The sequence below is a fragment of the Camelus bactrianus genome, chromosome 25 (genome assembly GCF_048773025.1).
Source record: "Camelus bactrianus isolate YW-2024 breed Bactrian camel chromosome 25, ASM4877302v1, whole genome shotgun sequence".
Lineage (NCBI taxonomy): Eukaryota > Metazoa > Chordata > Mammalia > Artiodactyla > Camelidae > Camelus > Camelus bactrianus.
Window position 1 is genome coordinate 4,136,534 of NC_133563.1, and position 27,356 is coordinate 4,163,889.

General features: G+C 45.0%; 1 protein-coding gene across 3 annotated transcripts; it reads right to left on the reverse strand.

The window, feature by feature from the left end:
- Window positions 1–467: 467 nt before the first annotated feature.
- Window positions 468–24,881, reverse strand: GEM (GTP binding protein overexpressed in skeletal muscle). Of its 3 annotated transcripts, none has more exons than XM_010968389.3 (5): window positions 24,742–24,881; window positions 10,834–11,173; window positions 4,285–4,361; window positions 3,327–3,531; window positions 468–1,826 (listed from the first exon to the last, which is right to left on the reverse strand). In XM_010968389.3, exons 2-5 carry the CDS (start codon window positions 11,162–11,164, stop codon window positions 1,549–1,551), a joined length of 891 nt encoding a protein of 296 aa, XP_010966691.1. In that variant the 5' UTR covers window positions 11,165–11,173; window positions 24,742–24,881; the 3' UTR covers window positions 468–1,548. The 3 variants fall into 3 exon arrangements, with proteins under 3 accessions (XP_010966691.1, XP_074209057.1, XP_010966690.1); XM_074352956.1 differs by lacking the exon at window positions 24,742–24,881 and adding an exon at window positions 12,573–12,722; XM_010968388.3 differs by lacking the exon at window positions 24,742–24,881 and adding an exon at window positions 11,418–11,984.
- Window positions 24,882–27,356: the final 2,475 nt, after the last annotated feature.

Genomic DNA, 27,356 nt, shown 5'->3' on the forward strand with positions numbered 1-27,356 from the left:
GGAGAACTTGGTTAAAGCTCTGCCTGGCTCCATCTCAGGCTGAAAATCACCAATTTCCTTTCTTTTTTTTTTTTTTTTCCTGCCTAATCCTTTGTAATTTCCTCTAATGCTTTACTCAAGCTTAGGACCATGTGCTGTGCCTTTGGGGAGCAAAGCGAGGCCCATCTGTTGAATCAGGAATTCGCCAGACCAAAGATAAAGGTCCATCTCACTTTTACTGGAACTCAGCATTTACATGACCCCAAATACTTCCTAACCGTATCAGCCAAAACTCCCTTTGCATTATTGTGAATCACATTCCAAAGGAGGGATGTCAGGGACACTCTAAAACTTGACCATGACGGGGCAGTAGCCAATGAACAGAAGACATAAAACAATAGATATGTTTCTTTAGAATGTGCTTGCTCTAAAAGCTATTATCAAAATGATCACAATCATCTTGTTTGGGGAGAAAAAACATTTAGAAATGCCTTTTTTTCCAACGATTTTATTTCTTTTATTATAAGACATATAGGTAAAAACTTGCATATTCTGAAAAAGATAGAAAATGGTAATAAAATGGGCATTTTTCTTATTAAGAAACATGTTCATAAATATGCTTTATCAAATGTTAAAACGGTTGTTATTTTGCAAAATAATAATAAATAGAGCAGAGCTGTGGCAGACAAGGGTCAACCCAAAGAACTGTAAGTATTTATGTTTTCTGTTTTATAAAAATCCAGACCTTCAGTTATACTTAAAAATTTGGCACTTTGCACTCTACGTTCTCAACAATTCAATTTTAAAGATATTTTTATGATGGCCCTATGATTTTAAAGATAATGAAACATAAAAGGTGGTTTGACGAAATAGAATTTGATGAAAATAATTTTGCCCTTAAATAAACAATTGTTAAGACACAGTAGTAAAGATATAATTTTTGAACCCATTAGTGGTACATATATCAGTTCCCAATTCTACAAATTTCAGGATCCCCAACTGTGGGCATTGAACAAAACTTGTTTTGCTAAGTTCTCCTTTCCAGCAAGTCTGTCATTTCTTCTCACAGCTTCATGGAGCAGTAAGAATCACGATCATGATGAGTCCAGTTCTATGATCCTTGCTCCACGAATCTAAGGCAGAGAGACAGGAGTTCTGCCTCCTTGGAAAAAATCCTTTGACCTCTTTCCTATATTTGTTTATGACCCACTGATTAGCCTCAATCCACATATCCAAACCCTGGGCAAAATTTTAATAACGAAAATGTCTAGGCATTCTTTTGTAGGCTCAATTCTCTACTAGCCAAAGGAGAGAGGAACCACATGTGAACACCAACCACAGCCTCGAATGAGTCTTGGGTGTTCGGGTAGCAAAGGTCAGGCTTTTCCTGTAAATAAATACTGACTCTTTACAAAGACCTTTCATTTCCCATGCGGCATGTTGCCCACCAGGTGACCATGTTAATTCCCAGCCACATCTAACAATACTTAAGAATCCAATCTAATATAGATTATTGGTCCCAACGGCCTTCAGTGATGTCCATTGGGGACATCTGGGTGACTCGGGTGCCTAGAGCACAGAGAGGTCATGGCAGGACTTGGACTTGAGCTTGAAGGCCATATTCTTGTTGTTTTTGGCCACGATCTTGCCCCAGAAGCGCCTGGCCTTCCTGGGGATGCTCTCCCTCCTCTTCTGGTAGGCCAGCCGCCGCTCATTCTTCTCCTTGCTGTCCCGCCGGAGGCGGACCTGCCGCACGATGCCCTCAAACAGCTCCCGGACGTTGTGCTGGACGGCCGCGGAGGTCTCGATGAACTTGCAGTCGAACACCACGGCACACGCTCTCCCTTCTGGTAGGGAGAGGAGCGGGGAAGGAAGTCAGAGGGGCTGCGGGGTATGATCCTACACTCACAGAGCCAAGCAGGATGAGTCCTAATTTTAAATGGTCCTTGAGGTAACTCTGAGTCACTCCCACGTGTGATGCGGACAGGAGGCCACTGGGACACATGTCCTCCCGGGGCTTAAACAGAAGCAAAGAGTCTCACAGGAAGATTCCTGGAAGCAGGGGAGATGGACTTTAGATCTGGCCCACCAAATGCACTGTGTGAAGGTCTAATTTCATCAAATATGGTAATAGTAATTATAATAGTCAAAGTCATAGCCTGAATTTATTGCACTTACTATGTGCTGGGAACTGGGTTAAATACTTTTAAATGTCCACAACAATCTTTAAAAATACATTATCCTGGGGGGAGGGTATAGCTCAGTGTTTCAGATAGATGATGAGACTGGGGTGGGAGGAGGGTCTTGTAAAAACTTGAGGGAGTTCACATAGCCTGTAAGTGGCAGATGTGAATCTAGACCGGCTTCACGCTCAAGTTCATGTTCTTAACTCTTTCTTCTCAGTTTTCTGAATTGAAGATAACTTGGCTTTCCTCTCTTAAAACAATTTTTGTAAGCTTTGGTGAGATACTTTGAAAAAAATTTGAGGATTTCACACATGTACAGTACAGTTAAGGCAAACTGTACAAACTTTTCTGAAATAGTTTTGATTTCAAATATTCCACTGTGTTTGATGACCAGGCGTCCAAGTTTTGGTTGGAAAGAATGATTACCGTGGATAGTCATTTCCTAAAAGTAAGACAGTCCCAAACTGGTTGGGTCTGTTAAGTCTAACAGGCTCTTTTCTCCTGAGCAGAGCATCGCACTGCAGTTTTGTTTTGCTTTTTCTAACCATTGTACTAAATCTGTATTAGGCCAATAAAATTTTAAGGGCCCCAAAATCACTTGGGTGCCAACTCAACAGATAGGAATTATCCCTGAACTAGGTATGACAAAGTATATGTGACACCATCAGATTGATGCCTTAACTGACTTTTAGGAGGCAACGGGTGAGGGCTGGGAGAGTGTTTCCAGGGTCTAAAGGAACCAGACGCAGCCAAAGCAGAATTCTTAATCTCAGTGAGACTCTTTCCCACAGTTCCCCTAAATCAGAGTTCCCATCCTTCTTACATGAAAATGCTACTTTTGCTTCCTGGAATTCTTGAGATCTCCTTAGAGAACAGAAAGGCTGAGGAGAAAAGTTTGGGGACTGCCAGTAAACCCCTGAGCATGACCTCTTCCCTAAAGGAATCCAAGGAAAGCCCTGGGGATGGGGAGAGTGGAATCCTGCGGGTAGACCAGATGATCTACTGGGAATGCAGGAATCTTAGAGAGTATGCATAAAATTCCTTGTGGCATCTTAAATGAGTCCCTGGTTTCAGCTTCATGAAAGAGGAAGGGAAGAGCAACTGCCAGAAAGTGCAGCTGACCAGAGATGGCGTCTGTGGAATTGGCACCACTCCTCTTACCTGATACGGACACTTCCCGGCACCGCACCAAGTCGCTTTTGTTGCCAACCAAAATTATAGGAATGTCCTCGGTCTGCCGGGCCCTGCGGAGCTGGATTCGCAGCTCAGATGCCTTCTCGAAGCTAGCCCGGTCCGTGATGGAGTAGACAATCAGGTAGGCATCCCCGACTTGCATGCAGTGGTCTTGGAGCCACTCATTCTCCCCCTGATGAAATGACAAGATCTCCCATGAGCTCAGGTTCGCCTGGTAAAGGTGTCAGTTTCTGTGTGTATCCTAAAGCACCCTTGCTGATATGAGACAGGAAGAAAACTTATTCTGACTCCCTAAAATGCATCAGTCCTCCATGTCTGCAAGATGTCTGTGGCTGTAAAGACTGCTAGCTCATACAGTGCTGACGCCAGAAAGTTTTACTTTCCAATTCCTCCTGCAGCTTGAGTTGATAAATTATACGACTTTGCCAAACATTATTTCTAATTTTATTTAAACTACCAAATGTGAGCCTTTCTTGGCATCCAAAACAACTCTTGCCTCTCCCAAGTGATGAAATTAAGCATCCTTTCATTAGCATAGGAGGGTCCTCAATAAACAGAAGGTTCAGCATATATGCTCAGAAGCCCCAAACATTTAAAAAGCAAATGTTGAAAACTAGTAGTGAGAGTATCAACTTCACATCATGTGGTTTAGTTCATTTAAAATTATCATCTATGCTTTCCCTAAAACAAAAAAACTTTTTTTTGCATTTTTGAGCAGAACAAAGGGCAAATCACGGCGACTTGCTTGTTATTCAGAGCTCATTTGCGAACGACCTGTTCCTTAGCACAGTCTCATTCTTCAGAAGTAAATGCTTTTAATCAAGGAAATGAGTTCACCTCATCTGGAACACCAAAAAGGGCAATGTCACCCTTGCACCAAACACAAGCCCTGAAGGAGTTCACACAGAGCCGAGGCCCTGCATACCTTATTCTCCCACATGTCCAGGAGTATAATTGTTGCACTTTCTCCATCAACAATCAGTGTCCGCTCATAGGTATCTTCTGGAAAAGAAAGAACAGCGATATTGGAGTCAGGCAAATAGGCAACACTTTTTATATAAGAGGATCATGTGGAAAATTATGCTGGAAAATAAACTTACTAAATATGCCATTAATTATGTAAATATACAGAGGAAACTGTGTAAATATTCACAAACATAAATTATTTTTTAATCACCATCAACAACATACATATATCCCTCCAGTATTTACTAGGCAGAACACCTAGGTCTTCTGAATGTGTATCACTAAAGCCCTGAAATGAAAAGCATTCGTTTTCATCATTCCTACACCTTTTAGATAGGAAATCCATTTAGGAGATTAAACTCACATTAGCGCTTTTGTCTCAGGTTCCACAGATGCTGCCCTGAGAAACACTAACTGCCCAGTGGAACTGTAAGCCCTGCTCATAAGCCTTACGGGGAAATCCACAGCGCCTTTCAGCGGGGTGCTTACTGAATTTCACCAGCAGTTTCAGGAGCTTTAGGTTAGAGACATTTCTCCTCTTCTGAGATGTGGAAGAAAAAAATCTTGAGACTATCCCTGTTTCGGTGAAGTTTTCTTCGTTGAAAAAAAAAAAAATACAGTTCCCTAGGAATAAACAGGCTTGTTTTTCCATCTTAAGTAGAACAGAAGTGCAGCCTCCAGCTCTCCTTGATAATGGAAACTTTCCTCCCTGCACTCGAGCCCAGATGGAGTGGAGGGGAAGGGTGAATCCCGCACAGTGGGCCAGCTCCAGTCCAACAGAGTCAGCAGGGAGGGGGAAGGAGGGGCGGATTAACTGAGTTAACTGGGAGTTGTGCAAGAGGGGCTCCCATCAACTCCACACAGTCGAGCCCATACCACTCTATTTTCACAATGACGTTGCCTGTTTTAAATTTAATCATTTGAAAATTATGATCTTCAGAATGATTTTTTTAAATCATTTTTCTTGTGTTCTTTTTGCCTAGAATCTGTTCTTTCAAATATCCAAAGGCTTATTCCCTTACCTCCTTCTGTGCCTTCTCTGAGCATCTATTTAAAATTACATCACCTCTCCCCTACCAATATCCTTTATACATTCCGTTTTACTTTACTTCATTGTGCGGATTGCCATCTAACGTGACTCCATTTAACTTAGTTTATTATTTTCTGCCCCTCTCACCCCCTAGAGTGTTACAGCAGAGATTTGCATCCACCAGCACCCTGGTAGATTGTAGGTGCTCAGTAAATACTTGTCGAAGGAGTGAATGACAACTATAGCATTGCAGCTGTGAGCACAAGGAAACCTGAATCTGAATCTGGATGCCATGCCTTATTAACTATTTGGCTCTGGACTGCTTACTTAGGGTCTCTGGGCCTCAGTTTCTTCATTTGTGAAATGGGACTGATAACAGTACCCACACCTTAGGGCTGTGTGACGATTCTGTATGTTGAATGTTATATTAAATGTTAGCTGCTATCATCACTTCCTCACAGGCAGGAAGTCAGTTCTTGCCATACTTGCCGTGTCCCGTTCTAGGTAAATCCGAGCTGAAAAGCATGATGCTGGAGGACCCAGGACATTCCCTGTTTTATACTAGTGAGGGGTTTATAAAAACAGTGCTCCCGGTTTAATGTTTCTTCATCTAGGAATTAGACTCAGGAGAGGGAAAGGAAGGAACACGTGGACAAATGAGAAGAAAATTAACCAGGGGTGGTTCTTTCTGTCAGTTTCCCCACGTCCTTCAGGCTTTTGTTCTTCTAAACATGGTAACTGTTTCCCACCGGGGACTGGAAACCTATTCGCATCATGTTGCCGTCCACAACATGCATCACAAATGGGATCGCGGTGGACTGCATCATTTGGTTTACTGAAGAGTGGGGCCTCGGGACCTCAGGACCTTGACAGGCACGTCTGAAATGTCATCAAAGCTGGAGCAGCACAGACACGGGTGGGGGCAGGGGCGCTGACGGCCCCTTACTCCCTCAGAGTTTTTATCTTTTCTCGGAAAGCCCTCCCTGCACTCAGAAAACTCAAAACAGCACTTTCTCAGCCCTCAGTCCATCCCTCCCCACCCAAAATCAGGCACAAAGGATTCACTTGAACCTCCAGTCATTCAAATAGAAACACACTTGTGTTCCAATAGCTCAGGGAAAATACAACCTCAAACTTTCTCTTGGTTTAAGAGATACCACGTCATCCAGAGAAAAAGGGAACTAAAGATTCCAGCTGCAAAAGTAGAGCCAAGCTGACCTGCTGTTCTGGAAGGTTCCTGACAGGATCATTCTGTCTGGACTTCCTTCTGCCTGGAAGTCACTTTGTTGGAAAACCAAGAGCCTGAAACAATACATCTCTGCCCTGCTTTGTGCGTCTGCCTTGCGCCCGGGTTCATATATCACCTCTGGCTGCACGCCCCAAGGATTCCTCACACACAGAGATCCTGCCAAACAGGAGAGGGACTGCCTGTAACCAAGGCTCTAGTTAGTCCTTCTTCCTCCCTGTCACTCACTTTCCAAGTGCTAATCAGGTGAAAAGAGGGGGAATAAAAGAATGTGAAATTCTGGAGGAGTCCTTTGAAATTTGCCCTAAAAACAATTTTTAAAAAAAAAAGAAAGAAAGAAAAGAAAGAAATTTGCCCTGGGTCAGGGTGGCTGGAGACAGGGCTAAGGCCTCCTGGCTAGTAAGGCTTCTCAGGAGCCTGGTCGGGGAAGCCCTGGTTCTCCCCGTGCTCTCCATCAGAGCCGGGGCTGGGTACTCACTCTCTGCACAGCAAGAGAGAGCACCCTGCTGGCATGGGATGGAGCTTCTAGGATGCTGCGGTCAGCAGCCATTTTCCCTGGACTCATGCACCTTGATTTATCTTTCCTCATTTGCCCCACTGTGCTTGGAGGACCATGCTGCCCAAGGCTGACTCAGGCACGGTGTGTGTGAGCCTGCAGGGAAGTTCTCTCGCCCACTGAAGCCAGCTCCCGCAGCCCCTAGAAAGTTCTGAGGCTCCGGCATCCCTCATGCCCCAAAACTCTCAGCTGCTTTCAGCTTTCAGAGCCCACAGGACCCCCAGGAACCCTGGAAGGAACGCCTGCTTAGCAATACTCGCCTCTACTCTAGTGGCTCGCGTCTCCTCTGCACGTCTCCCAGGGCTCCAGCCAAGAGGGGCCAAAGTGGATGAGGACTTCAAGCAATCAAAGGGCCAGTGTTGGAAGATAAGCCCAAGGAAAGGCGGCAATAGATTCAGAATCAGCTCGAACTAGCATTCACTCGGTACTTACTATGTGCCAGGCACTGTGCTACGTCCTAATACAAGCCATCATCTCCCTCAATCCTCTTAATATCCTATGAAATAGGTACTGTCCCTATTTTACTAAGAAGCTTGAGGAGGGTAAGTATCTTGTCCAAGAACACCCAGCTAAGTCAGTGTCAAAGCTGGGGTCCAACCTACATCAGGCTGCGAGGCTGGTGCCCTAGCCCCTACCTCCTGTGCGCACTTGCAGTGCCTTCTCACCCACCTCAGGGCTTCCAAATCCCAGGTGTCCTCAGGGTCTGGCTCAGAGACCGAATCTTCTGTGAACCCTTTTCTGACTGCCCCAGCCAGAAGTAATGTTTATTTTCTCCTGAATTCCCACAGCACTGCCCTTGTACCTCTCTGAAGACACTCATCACATCCTGTTAGTCCATGATTTATAGTTGCTTATATCTGATCTCTATTGCATATGCTGTAAGCATGTTTAGGGGAGAAGCCCCATGACCCTGTGTGGCCTCATAGTGTCTCAGCAAGCTCCATGGTGTATGCTCAGTTACAGTTTAGGGATGAATGGATGAATGAATGAATGGCATTAAATGTGTACAGAGAGTCATAAGATTATTGCAGTATAATATTAATAACATCCACCTTTATTTGGAGAAATAATGATGCGAGTATTGTGTAGTTGTTTTTTTCTTATGGTTAATGCTGAAAAAAAAAACCATGCAGGGAAGTGCCTTGGGAAACAGAAAAGCCAACTAATGATTTCAATAGCCACCTACAGGTACGGTAACCCTAGACAGCATAAATTAAGTCACTCAACTAGGACACACATCAGTCATCTGAGAAGCTTCCTATTGTCAAAGATTCTCTGAGGCGATAAGGAAAGGACTCTCCTTACCAGCTCCCCACCCCATTCAACAAAGAAGTTTCCCAAATATAGAAGCCCGCCTTCCCAAATTTCAGGGATGGGTCAATCTTCTTAATACTCTGTGCCTACGAGGATACCTCCCTCTGGATACATACCACTGCACTCTAATGGACAAGTATTTTTGCAAGTCTACTGTCCACTAACTTTTTCAATTCTTCCCTCTTAAAGAAACAAAAACTCTCTGTTAACCTCTTCTTCCTATTATTCCCCAAAGCACTTTCCTGGTACTTCTGAAGGTAGTCATTAATTTTCCCCTGCTCTGAATGATGACCACTGACACTTAGCTCTTTCCTAAGAGGGTACGTATGGTGAGCCTCATTCATCACTGAGTATCCCAGAGCCTCGTACAGAGCCAGGGATGTGACTGGTGCCCAGCCCAACATGCTGGGGTACTGAACAGCATTTGGAGGCTAAATCCAGGGGCCAAGAACATATTGGTTCTTGGATTTAGGTTCGACCACAACTAGCTCCAAATCCTGGCCAGACCATGGACTAGCTTTTTCACCCTGGGAAAGTCAGTTGACTTCATAAGCTTCTGTTTCTTCACCTGTCAAATAGGGACAGCAATACCATACTGGTTCAGTTTCTGAAAATATTCTCAAAATACTTGTGGGAAGTACTGAGCACAGTGCCTCGTACAGAGCAGGTTCCCCATCCATGGCAGAATGAGAACACCACCAAACTATTAAGATAAAAGCCCGAGTTCTAATCCCAGCTGCCCCAGAGGGTGGTTCTAGGTAAGTCCCTAGGACTCAGTTTACTCATGAGTACAGGAATTTTGTCAGGAGCAAAATAAACAGCAAATACAATGCACCCAACAGAGTGTCTTTCCCACTGCAAAAGTGCATTTTAGATAGTTCCTGCTATCTTAGTTCCTTCTCCCTTTCTCCAATAGTGACACTCACCCACCAGCCTTTACAAAGAAAGAGAAAATCAATTGTACGATACTGACCTGAGTTCTCCCTTGATTTTTGTTTAGATATTGTCCCTGAGATTTTAGAATTGAGGGGAGAAATCAATGTCCCATCAGTGAATCATCATGAGGTGAGGGGAGGTAATTAGGTTTATTTTTTTTTTTTAAGTGGAGGTACTGGGGCTTGAACCCAGGACATTATGCATGTTAAGCACATGCTCTGCCTCTGAGCTACACCCCCCCTCCCACAATAAGCCGTCATTTACAGCCCAGTTCAGGAGCTGCCTCATGAAGCAGAGAACTCCCCAACCCTAGAAGAATAAACATTTAGTAGAAATGGGCTGACAGTCCCGAGGAACAAGCAGGATTCCAACACATCAGGTGGAGGACAGAACCAATTCATCACTAAGGCATCTCCAACTCGGGAAGTCTGTGACTCAGCTGTGAGTTGCAACTGAGAGTACGGACAGACCATGCCACTGGGGCAAGCACTGGAAGGTTCTTCCTCAGTTTCCACAGTTGCAAATAGGGCCACACGGCAACCCTGGCATTGTCTAAGACAGGAGCCGTGGCTGAAAGACACTATATGAATACTCTCAGGAGCCTCATGTTAATTCCCAGAACACAGTGCCACGCTTTACACATATCTGAGGGATACATGCACTTTTGAGATAACGTCACCTCAAATCACTTTTGGAAATAGGCAAGACTCAAATAATAAGTACTTTAAATAAGATTGTACAAGAAAATTGTCTTGAAAAACTCTAAGACTCTATACAGACATGTATCATGGTTGCCATACTTCAGTACTTTTTTAAAATACCGTGCTATTTTAAATACAGATTTTCAACAATTTTATGCCCTCAAAAAAACTCTTAATATTGGTGTAAAGATACTAATGAATTCATCTCTTTTTTAAATGTTTATTATTCATTTATTTATTTTCCATGAAGGCACTGGGGGTTGAACCCAGGACCTCATGTATGCTAAGCATGTGCTCTACCACTGAGCTATACCCTCCCCGCTAATGAATTCATCTTAACAGATCTTCAAATCTGGTTGGTTTTAGGTATCTCCATGGAAAAAGGCTATATCTACACTGAGCTCTTAAAAGCTCCAGGTCAGAACTGGCAAACGCCAGATGTGGGATCCTGACCCGTCAGCTCCACCCTCTGTAACCGGTCTCCCTAGTCCCTTTAGAACTGGAATCTAAGATATTCCCTTTCTGGCCCAGGTTCTAGCTATGAGCATTTCAATTTTCTTGTCCCAAGAGCCTATGCCAGGGCTTCTCTGGGGACTCAGCTCCCCAGCCAGAGCCAAGAATGCATAATCGCAGTTCCCAACTCTGCAGATAAATGACCCACCCGCTCACTCCTTCTGCCTGGACCACTGCTGACGACAGAAGCCCGCTGGGGCTGGGCCACCTACCTCCCAGCACTTCACAGTCGCTGTCCATGCTGTCATGCACGCCCGCAAAGATGTTGGCCAGAGTGGACTTGCCCACCCCCTGCTCCCCTATGAGAACCACCCGGTAGTAGGTGTTCCCTGACTCGGAGGAGATGACTGAGTCTGTGGAGTCGGAGGACCAGCTACGGCGGCAGTGGTCCTCAGGGGCAGCAGAGTGCCGGCTGCGCTGGCTGTACGGGTGGGGCTCTTTCTGGACCATCAGATGCCTGCCATCGGCCGGGATGCTCCAGCGCTGCTGCTGCGGCTGCATGCCCACAGTGCCCTGGCGCATGGTGACGTTATTCAGAGTCATCGCTGGGTCCTGGAGAGCAAAGCAGCCAAGATGTTAGCATGAGTAAGCATGAGCCTGAGCTCGGAGGCTCAAACACATTCACTGGTGATATTTTATTAGATGAGGTGAGACCTCAGTACCTCATAAGGAACCCCAATGAAGCAGTCCCCAAACCCAACAGGCTTTCAACTGAGCGCGCGCGCACACACACACTCATGTTCTATTAGTTATCAGCTCCTCTGGCAGACTGTCGTTCGCAAAGAGAAAAAAGTACCGTTAGCATTGCCCACTGCCCTGGGACTTCCTCCATCCTCAAGGAAGCCTTGGGATTCCCCACTCAGAGCTGGCACAGATGCAGCCAGAAGGAACCAACAGCCTCCAGAGACGGCTTGAAAAGCAACAAGTTAATGCAGCTGGGGACCAGCGAGCCAGGTTAGCTGCTCTGGTCTAAACATAGCTCTTAATTGCACCAGCATCCAGCAAGCTTTTATGCCTCAGTGGGAAACATGTGACAATGACATCACTCCCCCTGGCTGGACTGGACAAGCTCTTATTGGGACTTCCATGTTTAGTAAAGTTGCCCTGATGCTCCCTGGCTCCCTGAATAAGCTATTATTTGGGGGTTAGGGGGGAGATTTCTGTTTGACGTCTGTGCCTCAGCTCTGTCCTCTCACCCACAGATACTGTGTTTAAAACTTCCCAGTCGCGAACCTTGTCCTTCCCGCAGGGAAGTGACCTGCTCACGTTCAGACCTGTCAAATTTAAGAGAAAATGCTTCACTCTTATCAAACCATGTCCACTCCGAGAGTTCTTTACTTCAACTCAGAGTTCCACCTTCTTGAAGCAAATCAGAACTCCCCCAAAGACTCTCCCAAAAAAACCTTCAACAACTTCGCTACAACTTTCCCTTCTCAAGACTCCCTCTCCTTGCACGGAAGTCTGTGCTCCCAGGGTCCTTGACACAAAGTAGAAGCATTCTCATTTTAATCAGCAAGACCCACTCGTGAGAGCAAGAAATGCACAGACACCCCTTCCGACACTCACCCCACAGTCTACACCCCAATACTTTGGCCACTAACCACGATGACCAGCCGTTTTTATTTTAATCTTATAAGCATCGCCTCCCTTGGCCGACTTGAATTCAAACACCAAAAGCCCTAAGTATCACTGAGGGCTGCCCTCTGACCACAATCTGTAGGAAGAGGTGACTCTCCTACTGAACCGAACTAAAGAACCTGCTGATGACAAACGGCATCCTTTGTACGTTGAACTCTGCCCCCGACCGGAAAACCGCAGCACAGACCGCACGTTCCAAAGGCTCGTTTCTCAACTTAGAAAGTTCTGCGGGCAGGGAACGCCCACCCCTTCCCCAACCACCACCCCCAACCCCGAAGTCGGGAGGCGCCCCCTCCCCGGCCGCCCCGCTTACTTGGTGGGCGTCCGAGGGTCTGTGCGCGAGCGCGCGCTGCGATGCCGGGGCCGCCGAGCGCGGGAGGCTCGCGCGCCGCCGCCCTGGGTACCGCCGCCCGCGCCGCCGTCCGCAGCCGCCGCGGCCCCGCGCTTTATACGAGCCCGGCCGGCCCGCGGCGGGGCTTTTCCGTGACGTCAGCGCCCCCGCCGGGAGGGGGCGGCTCTGCAGCAAACCCCGAGTTGCAGCCACTTCACGAAATCAGTTACTCGCAGTCATGTGACCCCTCTCTCCCCTTTTGAAAAATAACAACCATTCAATCCCGGGCTCCTTTATTTGATTTTATTTTTACCAGGTGGACACAGAAAGATGAGAAAACACACTGAGTGCCTGTTAATCGCGCTTCCCAGCAAAACACTTGCGAGCTGTCCGGATAAAGGATGGAGGAAAAGGCAGGTTTGAATTGGAAGCCCAGTTTCGCCAAAACAAAAAACAAACAAAACAAAACAAACAAACGAACGAACAAAAACAGGGATCAGCCGGGAGTGGGCGGAGATTTAGCCTTTAGGATGGGCTGCCATCACCTTGAGTGGCCAGGGCTTGTGTTAGCCGCATCTCCTGCAACGAAAACAGCCTCTGCCTGCTCCTGTCACCTTCTCTTTGGAAGAGGAGGGGAGCCCGACACCGCTTGGTTTCCCTTCTCCGACAGGCACAGGTGAGGAAAGGGCACAAGATCTTGAAAAAGTCTTGAAAAATAATTAAGGATCCAAGCAGATTGTGCTAAATGTTGCCGCTGCTCCTCCCTCCCGCTCTGGGCTGGGCTGCCGAGGCTCCCCACTCAGGGAGTTCAATCACCATCCCTACGGGCAAGCATCTCTGTACCAGGCTTCCTGGCACGGCTTGGCCTGGGCATGGAGCCAGTGCCTCCAGCCGTGGGAGGAGCCCTGAGCCAGACATTAGGGCCCAAGTCCCCCAGTGATTCCTGTGAGTAAAGGTCACAGGATAATAATAATAACCACAGCCATTTCTATTACCTTTAACGGAGTACCTCTGAGTCCCCGTACTCAGGCGGTACTGTTAGGCCTCTGCAGGATCTGTCTTTACTACCGTTCTGCCAGGTGGCTATACTGCTACCCCCATTCCATGCAGGAGAAGATGATAAACAAGCCAGAGAGCTTGCCCAAGGTCACACAGCTCTCATAAGGATTCAAAGCCTGGCTTGCCCAGCGCTTTGCCCTGCACCACCAGCTGAAGGGTGACAGTGACCTCTTTCTGGGGACATGGGCATTTCCCCGACGCTGTGTTTGGAGATGACACTGGCCTTTCCAACGCATCCATCCATTTTTCCAGCCAGCCTCATCTCTGGGTTGGCTGATGGCATCGGAAAACAGCCAGAGGCACCAGCATCTATTTGAGTGGCTGGACTGTGCTGTGAATGGGGGCCATTCTCGGGTATCCTGCAGCAGTTATCCACTCTGGTGATTATGCCAGTGACCAGCTGCTGAGGCGTGCCAGGCCCCAAGGTGGCAAAGGTGGGACCACAGAGTGATGAAAACTCAGAGCTCTTTTAGTCTCAAGTGCTCTGGCCGCAACCTAATACTTACTTTATACATAACTGAAAGCTGATGTCCAGAGGAGTGACTACCACTCAGTTAGTAAACGGCACAGCTGAAACTAGAACCTGGTGTCGTAACTTCCTTTATTTCCATCGAGTTTTTCTTCTGGGCTTAGCCAGGAGGGGGATGGCTACAGATGTGGGGGGTCGAGGAGGGACAGAGAGAGCAAGAGAGGGACAGAGGGAGATGGTCTAAAAGTACACTGCTGACTCCATGCTAAAACACATGTCACATGTGTTTCAGAATTATCCATGCTTTTTCCATACTGGGCCTCCTACTCTGTCAACTGGTCTGAACAGAAACATTATGTGGAGTAAGAAATAAGAATAAATCGGAGTTTATAAGTATACATCTAGCCTCTCAATTCTTCTTTTGCCCATTGGTAAGAACCTAATTCTTCCCATTAATGAGAGCCTAATTCTATGCTTAGGCAGCGGCCACTCTGAACTATTTCCTTGGTTTATGTGGGGCACACCAATCCTAAAAGATGAGGTGGGGGGTGCTTTCAGTCCACGACTGATTGGGTTAAGGACAGCACTGTTGTATTTGACTAACAGAAGCTGCCTTCTTAAATTCTCTGTCCCACAAGAAGCCAGATGAAAAAACCACTAGCTAGGAAAAGTTGCAACTGAATGGGCGTTAAGGGGGAGTGAATAGTGAGACAAAAGTCACAGAGACACCTCGCAAAAAGCACATTTGAGAGCCAAACCTTATCCCCGCTACCTTGTCCAGTATGCACAGGGACCATCTGAGGGGATAGGGAAAAAGGTGGAGGGAAAAAGGTGGAATCAGGGCCTTCGGGCAAGTGGCAAGTTCTGAAGAAGAAAAATTGGCAGAATATTGTAATTTCTTGTCCTCTGAATTGTTCTGCCGGCATCTGAGGGCTTCCTCGGGTTTCAGTGAATGTGGAGAAGAGTGGGCTACGAGGCAGAACTCCAAACTAAGGCAACTCCTAGCATCTACTCAACGACATGCATCTCTTATCTCAGCTAGTCCTCATCACCACTGCATCCACCCATGTTTCCTGGACCAAGATGCTGAAGAATGTGGGGGAAAACTTGTTCAAGTTCACAGAACCAGTAGGTAGCAGAGCTGCACTCTCCGGGGCCATGGTCTTAACCATTGATGTGAGCAGGGGAGACACATCAACCTCATTTCCATGCTGGGCCCACTTCAGCCCACCCCCCTCAAAAGAGAAGCCATTTTTATTTGATTGGCCAAAGCCCAGGACCTTCATTGGGCCACATTTTACTGATGGGGAAGGTTTCTCTACTTAAAGGCATGAATCACACTCTTCTCTTTTCTCCAGGTCCTATGCCCTGGATAGAAGGTGAACTTGGGGTTCCCTTGGGGGCCTACCTCCCTGTCTCTGTCACTGTCACTCTTTGTCTCAGCATAGGGACCTGAACAACCAAGCCCCATGATTTCAAAGAGGTGAGAGTGGGAGGGAGAGATGGGGCTCTGTCTCAGGGGGACCTCTGGCCAGGGCTGGGGGCTGGGGCCTTGGGCAGTTGCCCAACCATCAGTGTCACTGCTCAGAATCTCACCCCTTGAAGGTCCTAGGGAAGGCGATACAGGTGATGGGCGAGCTCAGGGCCTTGGGTCTGCAGAGGCAAGAGAATTACTCAGTCTTTACCACACCACACTCCCTCGTCTACACCAGAGACTTCCTGCAGCCACGGTCACGCTTACTCATGCCACCAAGTCAGCGCTTCTCAGCGGTAAAGGTGACACCACCCACTTCTACTACCAACAAAGGGAGGTTATAGGCTGGGCACTGAATAGTTGATCAAATAAATGTGTTTTTTTTATTGCTTTAAAAACTTTTTTAAATTTTATTGTTTTGTGGGGGAGGAGGGAGGTAATTAGGTTTATTTATTTTTCTATTTTTAAAGGAGGTTCTGGGGATTGAACCAGGACCTTGCGCATGGTACGCATGTGCTCTACCACTTGAGCTATACCCTCCCCCCAACTGCTTTTAAATGCTTGGCATTTTGAATCCTTTTGGCAAAGCATGTTCTCTCACTCCCCGTAGTCCTCACTAGTCCCTAATGTCTTCTGCTCCAGCCAACCTCTCTCATTTAGATTCTCTCTCTGGCCCTCTAAGGCATTTGACTGTGTGACCCCTGCGAAGGTTGTAAGAAAAGATAGGGGATTTAGCATTAGAAAAGCAAGTTCTAACCTAGGCCTTTCCTCTTCCTAACCACATGATCCTGGGGATGTCACTGAACTCCAGAGGCCTGGGCTTCTTCGCTTCTGCTCTGAGCACTAAAGAGCTACTGAGTGTTGGGGGGATTTATTAATCACAGAGCCTCGTGTCAGTGCAAGTGATTATGATGATGACGCAGGAGCCAAAACTTGGAGCTTGGCCACCTGACCTCGGTTTTGCTGCCTCTTAAGGCTCAAGTTAAATCAATCCAGCAGAATTCAGGACACACGAGGCAGAAGGAGGTAGGGGGGAAATGTACCACTATTGATGTTACTAGGAAAAAAAATAATTAGCAAGGAGAGTGGTGTGGTTAAGTTCTTTGTAAACAAACAAGGATCTGGGGTCAAATACCCGGGACACATCACAGGTCTACACCAGGCACAAAAGCCCTGGGAGGAGCTGGGTGGGAGGCAGTGTGCAACGTGTCTGAGCGCAAAAAGAACCTCCCACCCACTTTGGGAAGTCGAAAGAAGGAAAGAATTGCTATATGGAAAATCATTGCTTTACAGAAGGCGGGGGGAAAGCTTCAATTGCAAAATCAAGAGAGCCCTGATGATGAGAAAATAAAGACTGAAGAAAAGATGGCTAAGAATAACCTCTCAACATCTAGAGGCCTGTGGGAGCCAGATGGACACTGCCTCCAGCTGCATCCTCCTTCAGGCTGGCCCCAGTTTCTCATCAGACTCCCGCTGAGCAGATTTAATTTTCCATTGAAAAATTCTTAGCTGTCACCCTTCCTCCCCTCCGTTAGCCCAGCCTGCTACAGGAGCCTTTGCCGCTCCTTCTAAAACCCTGCAGGGTAGGAGCAGAATGTATCTCCGAGGGCCGAGGAGAGGCTCCTGAAGAAAGCAATATTGTCTGCCCAGACTCCTCCATTCATTACAGCAACGACTGAGCATTTGCCTTTTATCGGATTCTGTTCTAAGGGCTGGGGATAAGGTACTTACTAACATTCATGGAACTTTTATTCTGAAAAAGAAAGAATCAGTCACAAATAAAGTATGACCATATTCTCATTCATTCATTCGCACATTCTTTCTCTGAGCTTGCCATTATGTAGCCTCAGTTTTCTCATCTGTTAAAAGAGAATAACAATGCTGGAGACAATGTATCAAGTAAGGGTCAAGTACACACCCATTCAGAAGTCTCGTAACACCAAGGTTGATGGAAATGTGAGGAAAGGGGGGATTCTCATGCCCTGCTGGTGGGAGTGTGAATTGGTATGGCCACTTTGAAGATCAACCATCAACATCCAAGATGGGCACATCCTTGGTGATCCACTGATTCTACTTCTCAATGTGCATCTTGTATATTACACAGGAGACAGACACAAGGATGCTCATTAAAGCACTGGTTGTGATAGCAACAATCAGAAACCACCTAACGATCATCAATGAATAAATGCACGGTGCAGTATTTTACAATGAAATACTACGTAGCAGTGAAAATGAATGAAGTAGATCTACTTGTATCAACATGGATAAATACTGAGACTATAATGGTGACTTGAAAAAGCAAATTGCAGAATATCTACAGAGCAATAATTTATATAATTTTTTAAAACTCCACGTTCCTATTTTATAGTTACATACATTTAGTAAAAGTAAGAACGTGGATGAGAGAAGTACATTCCAACTTCAAAATACAGATTACCCCTTGGAACAGAAGAATGACAATTAGATAGTTGGACACCAGACTTCTCAAATACAACCAAGAAACAAGTAGATAGTCACATAATAAGATCAAAGTACTGAGCAAAAATAATTGTCAAACTGGAATTTTGTGTTCAACTAAGTTGTTGTTCAGCAATGTGAGCTAAGTAAATACTGAGCACTTGTTACTCAATATTACTAAACAATATCCTAAGTTCCAGAGACACAGAGTTATATAGGACCAGGTTCCTGTCCTCAAGGAGCACAAAATTTGGTGTTCCTTTGTCCAGAAATTACCATATCCATCAAAGCATTACCCCAAAGCTGCATTAAAAACTTTGGCCCAATGAACACTTGGTTTCCCAACCAACACGATGTTTTTCCTGAGGTTCCTTCCTTCAGCAACAGAAAAATCAACGACACTGTCTAACCCAAGGAGTCAAACCCAGCCTAAGGCTAAAGCCTTGATTTAGCCAATTACAGTGGCCCAAGAAATTCTTCAGTGATAAATCTTTCTAGAAAGGCCAAAAGAATGAACAGTTGGGTTGAAGACATGGGTGGTTAACACCTTTCAGACATGGTTATAAGTAAGCTATTATTTTTTATCTCCATCTACCTGTCTCCTAAATCTGTATCTCAGTGGGTTGAGAACTTTGAGAACACGTTGAGGTTTTTCACTCTCTCAAACCCGAACCTACATGAAGGTGGGAATTGTATCTGATTTGCTTACCTCTGCACAGACAGTGTCCAGCATGCTGCCAGGCTTAGAGTTGGCATTTAATAATTATATTGGATGATCAAATAAAGAATGAGATTACTTCCAGATAGAGTGAGTGAGAAGGACTTTACAGTAGTGATAGTTAAGATGAGCTGTTAAATGTAATAATACTCATAACAATGATGAGAACAATACCAAATAACATTTATTGAGATATTTCCATATTTTACACACTGTGAATGCAGAATATCTCTACCCTACGAGCTAGGTACTGTCATAATTTTATAGATGATGAAAATGAAACAGTCAGAGTTTAATTAACTTGCCCAAGTTCCCACAGCTAGAAAGTGGTAAGGTTGAGATTTGAACTCAAACTATTTTTTTTTTAATTTTAGGAGGAAGTATATAATTGAATTCATGTCTGCTGGCAGTAACAGTCTGGAGTGGGTCACACTAGCAAATTAGTAAAATTTTTAGTCTCAAATAGAAAACAAGAATTAGGATCATCTTAAAAGTGTTGAATCAACAAAAGCTCAGGATTCTATGGTAATGTTAAGAAAGGGGGCAATAATATAAAATAGGCTAAGTAAAATCCACTAGGTCTAACAGGTAGAAATTGGTGCTCAATTATAAAAAGAAATTACAAGTACTAATCTTTTGTGGATGGATATATAATTATAAACCAAGAGTCAGAGCATAATCCAGTGAACCCCAACTTCTGATTCCAGATAACATGAACTTGATTTAGCAAGCCAGTGGGAGCCTTCAGTTCGACAATTTAACTCAACAAATAGATGTAAAAGGTCTATTACATGCCCGTCTCTAGGAACAGGGTACCCAGCAGACAGTCCCTGTACAATATGGTTAGGAAGCAAAACTGAGGGGTTAATAGTCATAGTAATAGCTGCGCTTTACTGAGCTGAGCATTTCACTGTGATTTCCATGTATCATCTCACTTAATTTTCTCAACAACCGTATGTGGTCATTATTAATAGGTTCCCCATTCTACAAATTAGGAAACTGATGCATAGAGATATTAAGTAACTGGCCCAGGCTCACACAGTCCGGTGCTGGAGCTGTAATTCGTAGTCAAGCAGCTTGACTTCAGAGACAGAGCCCTCATCTCCAAAACCATCGCTGCAAAGGGACATGACAGGCTGCCACGGAGCGTGCATGCAGAAGGGGGGGACGATGAACTACGTGCCTGAGTGGGTCAGAGAGCATCTCACAGAGGAAACTTCTGTTTGAGGTTTGAAATACAGAGAGGAGTTGGTGGGGTTGTGTTTGCACGAGTTCTGTGCGTGTTCCCGCACCACCATGTGGACAGGGCTGGGAAAGAGGAAGCACTCCAAGGTTTAAAAAAAAAAAAAAAAAGGCAAGGACTTGGAAATATAGGCATTTGGGGGATTATATGTAACTTGGGGCGGATGCAGAACATGTGCGGGGCATGCCAGCATGTTTCTGCTTTTCCCCATGCAAGGGGTGCACAATTACTATAAAGGAGCAGCTCCATACAATGGAACTAAGTGGCCCACCAGACCCGCTGGCTGTGCTCCCAGAGGAGGGGCGGCGGGGCCTGCGATCCACCAGGACCAGCCAGACCCCCAGGGAGGGACAGGCCACACACAGCGCCATCAGCTGGCTCAGGGAGAGGCGCCCAGAGACCCACCCATTCACGGCTCCCACCTCCCCCCACTCCCTCTTCACTCCTCTCTTCTTTGTCCTTGGTCTGCATTATTTTTCTTAGCATCCCACACACAGCAAAGATGGTTTGTGCTCAGCCGGGGATTCTCATATATCCACAAAACATCACAGATGGACGGGGAACAGATGCTTCTGCCCATTAAAACTCACATGAAAACTATAAACATTCCTCTGATGAGTGAAATAAGCAGAAGCCTCCAAGAAACTGTGACGTCTTCTCTCCTGGGGAATTCAACAGGAGTGATGCATGACCCAGCGGCAACTGAGATGGTCATTTTTCTCTCAAAATTAAAGCACAATCTGAGGTAGAGAAAAGCAAGCTCCCTGCAAATGACAGGCAGACCCAATATTCTTCTGTTTCCCACATGAGGGCATTCACACCTTGAGGGTTAAAAAATTGCATAGCACAGCTACCAGCATCATAATTAACGCCCTAATGAATTTTATTAGCATCTATCCACTTGCATGCTCAAATTATATCATTTACGAGGTGATTTGGTTTCAGGTTTTTCTATCCTGCTTTTGGTACCTTCAAATTGCCATTGAGAAAAAGAACGTATTCAGTCTATCACTTGATAATTCTTGATGAAGGGCCTATTAGGTATTCGGCCAGGTGCTCCAAGGTCCACAAATGAAAGCAACCCAACCCTTGCCCTCAGTAAAGTTACAACCATTGGAACCCATGTTTGGTACGAAAGTATCTCTTCACTAAGAAGGCCAAGTCTTCTCAGCATGGATGGGCAGTATCACAGTAAGACTTGGAACAGGGAAAGAGGGACCCTGAGCCTGAGAAATTGGGCATGGGGCTACCCCATTCCTATTGCACGGAGACAGCCCCTGCCCTCCAGGAACACAGACATACAGAGCAAAGGGTAGTGAGAATGGACAATAGCAGACGTATCCTTGCACAGAAATTGGTATTTGATGTTTGAAGGTCTAACTCCATTGGTTCCATTATGTCAGATTCTCCAGCTATGTTTGCTGGTCCCTTCTAAGTTGCAAGAAAATGAGACACACCCAGTGGGGACTTATTGTAAGAGAGGCAAGAAACCATCTTGACAGCTGCCCTGCTGAGCTTCACGGGGAACACAAATTTTGTGCAGATCTTCACACTAGCTTTATGCTCTCATTGAGACTCTTCATTACAAAACCTGGACACTACCTTGAGCCATGTTAATTTCTAAAATAGTGGTGGATATTATAAAAATGCAAGTATCTTGAGGGGAGGTTGTAGCTCAAGCAGTAGAGTGCATGCTTAGCATGCATGAGGTCCTGGGTTCAATCCCCAGCACTTCCTCTAAAAATAAATAAATAAACAAACCTAATTATCTCCCCCCCACCAAAAAAAAATTAAAAATAAAAATAAAGAATGTTATTAAAAATGCAGGTATCTTGACACCCTGCAGGATTTCTTTGAGGGATCAGAGCCTGGAAATGAAAAGCTATGAGAAACCAAGGCTCTCACACTGTCTCTCTCCTTCTCTCCACATGGTCACTTCAGGTCTGCTTCTTGCTGCACATCTGTTTCTTTCTTTTCTCTCCACACACCAGAGCTCCATGATCCTTGCTGCAGCCACATAGAGAGACAAATCATCTCTCAGTCTCAGTTCCAAAGCCCCAAGGAAGAGCATCTGATTGGCTCAGGGAGGATGATACTGCCATTCGTGATCCAATCAGCTGAGGCCCGGAAGGTGGGGCTATGTAACACAAACATGGCTGCCACAGAGGGGACTTGAGTGTGAAAGAAGGGCGTTCTCAGATAAGAGGTATGGCTGTGAGGTGAGCACCACCACAGAAGACGTTACTGATCTTTGGGTATTTTGTCGTCTCTCCACAGAAGGCTTCCCTTGCTCCCTGTCCTGGGGCACTGCTTTGTGGTGACCCAGGAACTGACAACCTCTACTGCACTCATCAAGGTTCTCCCCCCTCTTATTTTATATCTTGTGGCTTCTTACTCACAGCTACTCCTGTTTCATGCCTTCTGCTTCCTGTCTCCATGTCTCTTGGCTTCTGTGTTGCTTTACTGCTACCTTATCTCCGAGTGAATGGAATTCACTCTCCCCAAAAGTGGATTGGATTGGCCATCCCGCCTTGACTGACCCGTAGCTCTCTTTGGGCCAGTCATCAACTCATCCATTCACCGATCCCTGGTCCCACCAGCTGTGGGCAGGGTGGTGGGGTTACAAGGCTACACAATAGAAACCAAGAATCAAGAATCATCTGCTCTCGCTTTTCCCCCCAAAAAACTATGGGCCTGCCAGGTTTCCTCAAAAAGTACTGTGAGCTTTTACCATTTTGGGCAAGTAGGGGCACTGGAGAAAATTTGGATTTTAATCATCCTACATTTTTGCTTAATACGTGAACCTTTCAATATAGGCAGAGACAGATGATCATAAAAAACAAGTCCTGTCTCCAAATCCTCTCTAGACACAAAATGAGCTCCTCTGGTATCTCTACAACGTTTAAAACTTCCAAACAATGACTAGTTTAGCATTTTGTATACATTTAATAAAATCACTACTGTGCTGTACCCTCAACTGGTATTTTAATAAGCTTTATTCTTTCCAAATACAGTTGACCCTTTAAGAACACAGGTTTGAACTGTGCAGATCCACTTACATGTGGATTTTTTTCAATAGTAAATATTACAGTACAACATGATCCAAAACCCACAGCTGGTTGAATCCTTGGGTCTGGAACCGTGGATATGGAGGAAGCAAAGATACGAAGGGCCAGCTAAAATTATATGCATATTTTTGACTGCAGAGAGTGGCTGCCCCAACTGCCATGGTGTTCAAGGGTCAACTGAACCTACTTCTGAGAATCTTAAAGTAAAATAAGGCAAGCAATTGATAGATGAAAGGGAAAACTGCTCACATATCACAAAGTCATTAAAACTGCTACGTAACTTCTTCATGACTAAAGCCGTGTGATGTTGGTGATGAGACTGTGATTCTACTTGTGAAACCCTCTGTAGATCGCTTATTTAAATACGTAGAGACAAGCAGTATACTCTCTCTCCTACTCTGTACCGAGAAATACAAGCTAATTAATACTAAATGTTACAATGCTTTAATTCTTGCCATAAATTAGGGAGAAATGCAACACACAAACACAAAGAGGAAAGAATATATCACTGAGAACCAATGGGAGTTTCAGAAAAAGACAGACACACCATGTTACACAAAAGATCCTAAATATTTGGATCTCCTGGAGACAAGCCCAGTTTCATTCATTTAGGAGCGTGTCCCTGTACCAAAGAAGCAGACCCCCTGCCATCAGGAAGCTCTCCTATGCATGAGTAGAGACAAACTCCCATTTGGTGCCAGCCCAGATGGGGCTTCTCGCTATGGAAAACTCCATTAGGGTGTGATGAATTTTATCTGATTGATAACCATCGAAAGGCAATCTCTTCTATATGCCACTCAAGAAATATTTCTTTGGGGGGGGAGGTTCATCTGCATCCCTGAATTGTAAATTCTATTTTAAATGATATTGGAGCAAAAGGAGTCTAGAACATTCAGGATCAGAAGTCAAGAGAGAAGGGACGGTACAGCTCAAGTGGTAGAGTGCATGCTTAACATGCACAAGGTCTTGGGTTCAATCCCCAGCAGAAATAAATAAACCTAAGTTACCTCCCTCTGGCCAAAATAAAAATAATTAAATACGATAATAAATAAAATATTTTTTTAATTAAAAAAAGAAGTCAGAAGAAATAACCTGTCCAAGAAGAACTACAGCCCCACTTCTCACAATGAATTCAAATCCAGGTTAGAGCCCATCCCGTCGCAGGTCCCTCCATCCCGTCGCAGGTCCCTCCCTCCCGTCGCAGGTCCCCCCCTCCCATCTTGTGGTATAAAACAGCTTTTGCCAAGTAGGAGTTCCACATAAACCCAAGGGTAATTTCTCTTGAAACACTGGATCTAAAATTGAATAAATACTTGTCAGCAAAGTTTAAAAGTAGCACACGATATCCAGAAAATCTGGACTAAAAGGAAAAACAGAATACATACATGAATGTGAGAAACCCAGAGAGTTTAATTTTCAGAAACCTAAATATAGAATTCCTGGGTAAATCTTTTAGAATGAAAAACCCATGGAAATACACTCATTAGGCAGTGAACCCTTCAGGAGCAGTTATATACTGTGATGTTACAAACCACCCCAAAACTCAGTGGCTATATTTACTAGCTCATGATATGATGGGCCATGGATTCAGGCTAGACTAGGATGGTTTCATTCCTCGTCTCACCTGGGCTTACTTGTGCCGTAAGTATCCCTAACAACTCACCAGGGACTGGATGATCCAAAATGGCCTCACTCATGTGACTGAAAATTAGTGCTGGCTCTCAGCTGGGCTTCTCGCTGTCCACGTGGGCTCTCATTTCCAAGGATGCTGGCTTCTTCCCATAGCAGCCGCAGAATTCCAAGGAAGCAAGTCTGGAGGCTGCAAGGCTTGGAACTCCCATAGCTGAGAACTCCCGCAAATGTCTCTCTTGCCACATTCTACTGAGGAAAGCAAGTCACAAGATCAGCCACAAGTCACAAGTTCAAGACGCTGGAAAAAAAGACTTCACCACTCAGTGGAAGGAAAGGTGGAGTCACGTTGCTAAGGAAACAGGACACAGGGATGGGAAGAATCCGTAACCATTCATTCCAGTCTGCACAAGTGAGGGTACATTTTAATGAGCTCTGTTCTCCCTGCAACCTAGTATAAAGTTTGGCATACACAGAAGATATTGCAAGTCTGTTGTTAAATGAAGACACAAGTCTTAGGAAATATAGTCAATTAGTTTTCCAGCTAGGTGAAAGATGAATTTCAAAATTAAAACACTTTTTAAAACCATGGTACTAACATCATGATCACCTCTACACTTATGTCACTATATTTCCCTTTTTGCTACTTCCATTGGCGTGAAAACTTGTTTTCTCCAAATAACTAAGCTTGGATGAGGCTAATTTTGACATTGCCTTCAAAAATTGTGCTGGTTCCATTTGACTGTCCTTTATGATTGGATTACAACATTCTGTTGATTCTTATTTTGTAGTTGGCTTTATTCCTTTAATAACTATGTAAGTTTAAAAAGCTAGAGATCTAATCTGTTCTTAGAAACAATAATTAGTACATATATGGAAACTAAAAAAAGTGCAGTATACTGTATATATGTATTTACATGCAATATAGTGTGTATGTGCAGCTGAACTGTAATAATTCTACATAATATAACTGAAAAAAGGAAAAAAATGTGCTAGTTCTCCATACTAGCTTCTAGTATCATCAAAACAACATGGATTGTTCTAGATATAATTATAGAAACTGCTTATAAATATAATTCTAATGTTCTGCTCCACAACATCCTGAAACACAACCGTAATCTATTACCAAAAAGAATGCAGGCTTACTTAAAGCTCTTCACCAACAAACTGGGGACCCGTTTCACACAGAGTCTGTCTTGGAAGGAAACTCATAAATACCTTCCTTTTAAATTCTTCCTTCTTCTTTTTCCATCTACATGCCCTTCCCTTTTCATGAAATATGATACATATTTGCAGTTGAGTAGTTTTATCAGACTGCCTCTCATCTCTAAAATTTTGGGGGTCCAACAGCCTTTTCTCATTTCATTCTGTCCCTTTCAGTCCTCGGCTAAATACCTAAGTTCATTATTTGCAGGCTCTGCTTTCCACATAAATGCAAGTCACAATTCTGCTAACCTCCCTGCCATTATACAAGGATCATTTTCCTCCAGTTTCCAGTAACATCTTCCCCATTTGCTTCTGCATCCTCATCAGAAGTGTCCTTGACGTCCAGATGTCTATTAATAGTCTGTTTACAACCATTGAGATATTCTCTAAGGTGATTCTTCTGAACCCTCATCAGCAGAGACTTTAACATCCACGTTTCCACCATCAGTCTAAGGCAATCTAGCCTCCTCGGAATTCTTCCAGCCTCAAGTCCAAAACTATTTCAACATTTCTAAGTATTGTTTACTGGCAGCACCCCACTTTCAGGTACCAAAATCTTTATCAGTTTTCTAACGCTGCTATAATATATTAACACAAATTAAGTGGTTTAACGCAACGTAAGTTTATTATTTTGCAATTCGATAAGTGAGAAGTGGGGCATGGTCTCACGGGGCTAACTGGTACAGATATGCAGGCAAGACTAGGTTCCTTCCTCAATGTTTGTTGGCAGGGATTTGTTTTCTTGTCTTTTCCAGCTTCTAGAGGCCACCCCATTACTTGGCTCGTGGTTCCTTCCCTTCCTCCATCTTTAAAGCAAGGACGGCAGGTTGAGCCTTTCTCCTGTGGATCTCTCTGATCCTCCTTCATCATCACACCCCTCTCTGACCACAGCCAGGAAAAGTTCTCTGTTTTTAAGAGGTCATTCAGATAACACAGGCTAACCTCCCAAACCCGCTGTCTGTAGACTTAGTCACATCTGCAAAGTTCCTTTTTTCACGGAACAGTCACAGGTTCTGGAGATCAGGACATAGGTGTTTGCGGGCGACCATTACTCTGCCTACCACCGAAAAAGAACTTCCATCTTGTCTAAGCCACTGTTCTTTTGGCCTTTGCAGTAGCAACCAAACTGGAATCCTAACTGATAGAATCCTCCTGGCCAGTTTCAAAGGTTTTGAGTGGCTTAAATATCCTGCTCTTTCAGAATGAAATGTTGCCATTTGCAGCAACGGGGACAGACTTGGAGGGAAGCCCGTAGCCCCCAGGGCTGCACTAGGCCCCCTGCTGTTTGCTCTCCGACCTCTGAACTTTTCCTTCCCACCGGTCACCGCAAGCGCAGCAACTGTTTATCAAGGATTTATTGAGCCTTCCCGGCACCGTGGACACGGCGGTAACTAAGTTCCTGCTCTCACACAGTCCTCATTCTGCTCCACTAGCTTCGGCGCT

Coding starts and splice junctions, on each gene's coding strand:
- GEM (XM_010968388.3), bottom strand. CDS start 11,453: ATGGAGGAAGTCCCAGGGCAGTGGGCAATGCTAACG. Junction 4,362..10,833: donor CGACTGTGAAGTGCTGGGAG/GTAGGTGGCCCA, acceptor TTTCTTTTCCAG/AAGATACCTATGAGCGGACA. Junction 3,532..4,284: donor TGGACATGTGGGAGAATAAG/GTATGCAGGGCC, acceptor TCATTTCATCAG/GGGGAGAATGAGTGGCTCCA.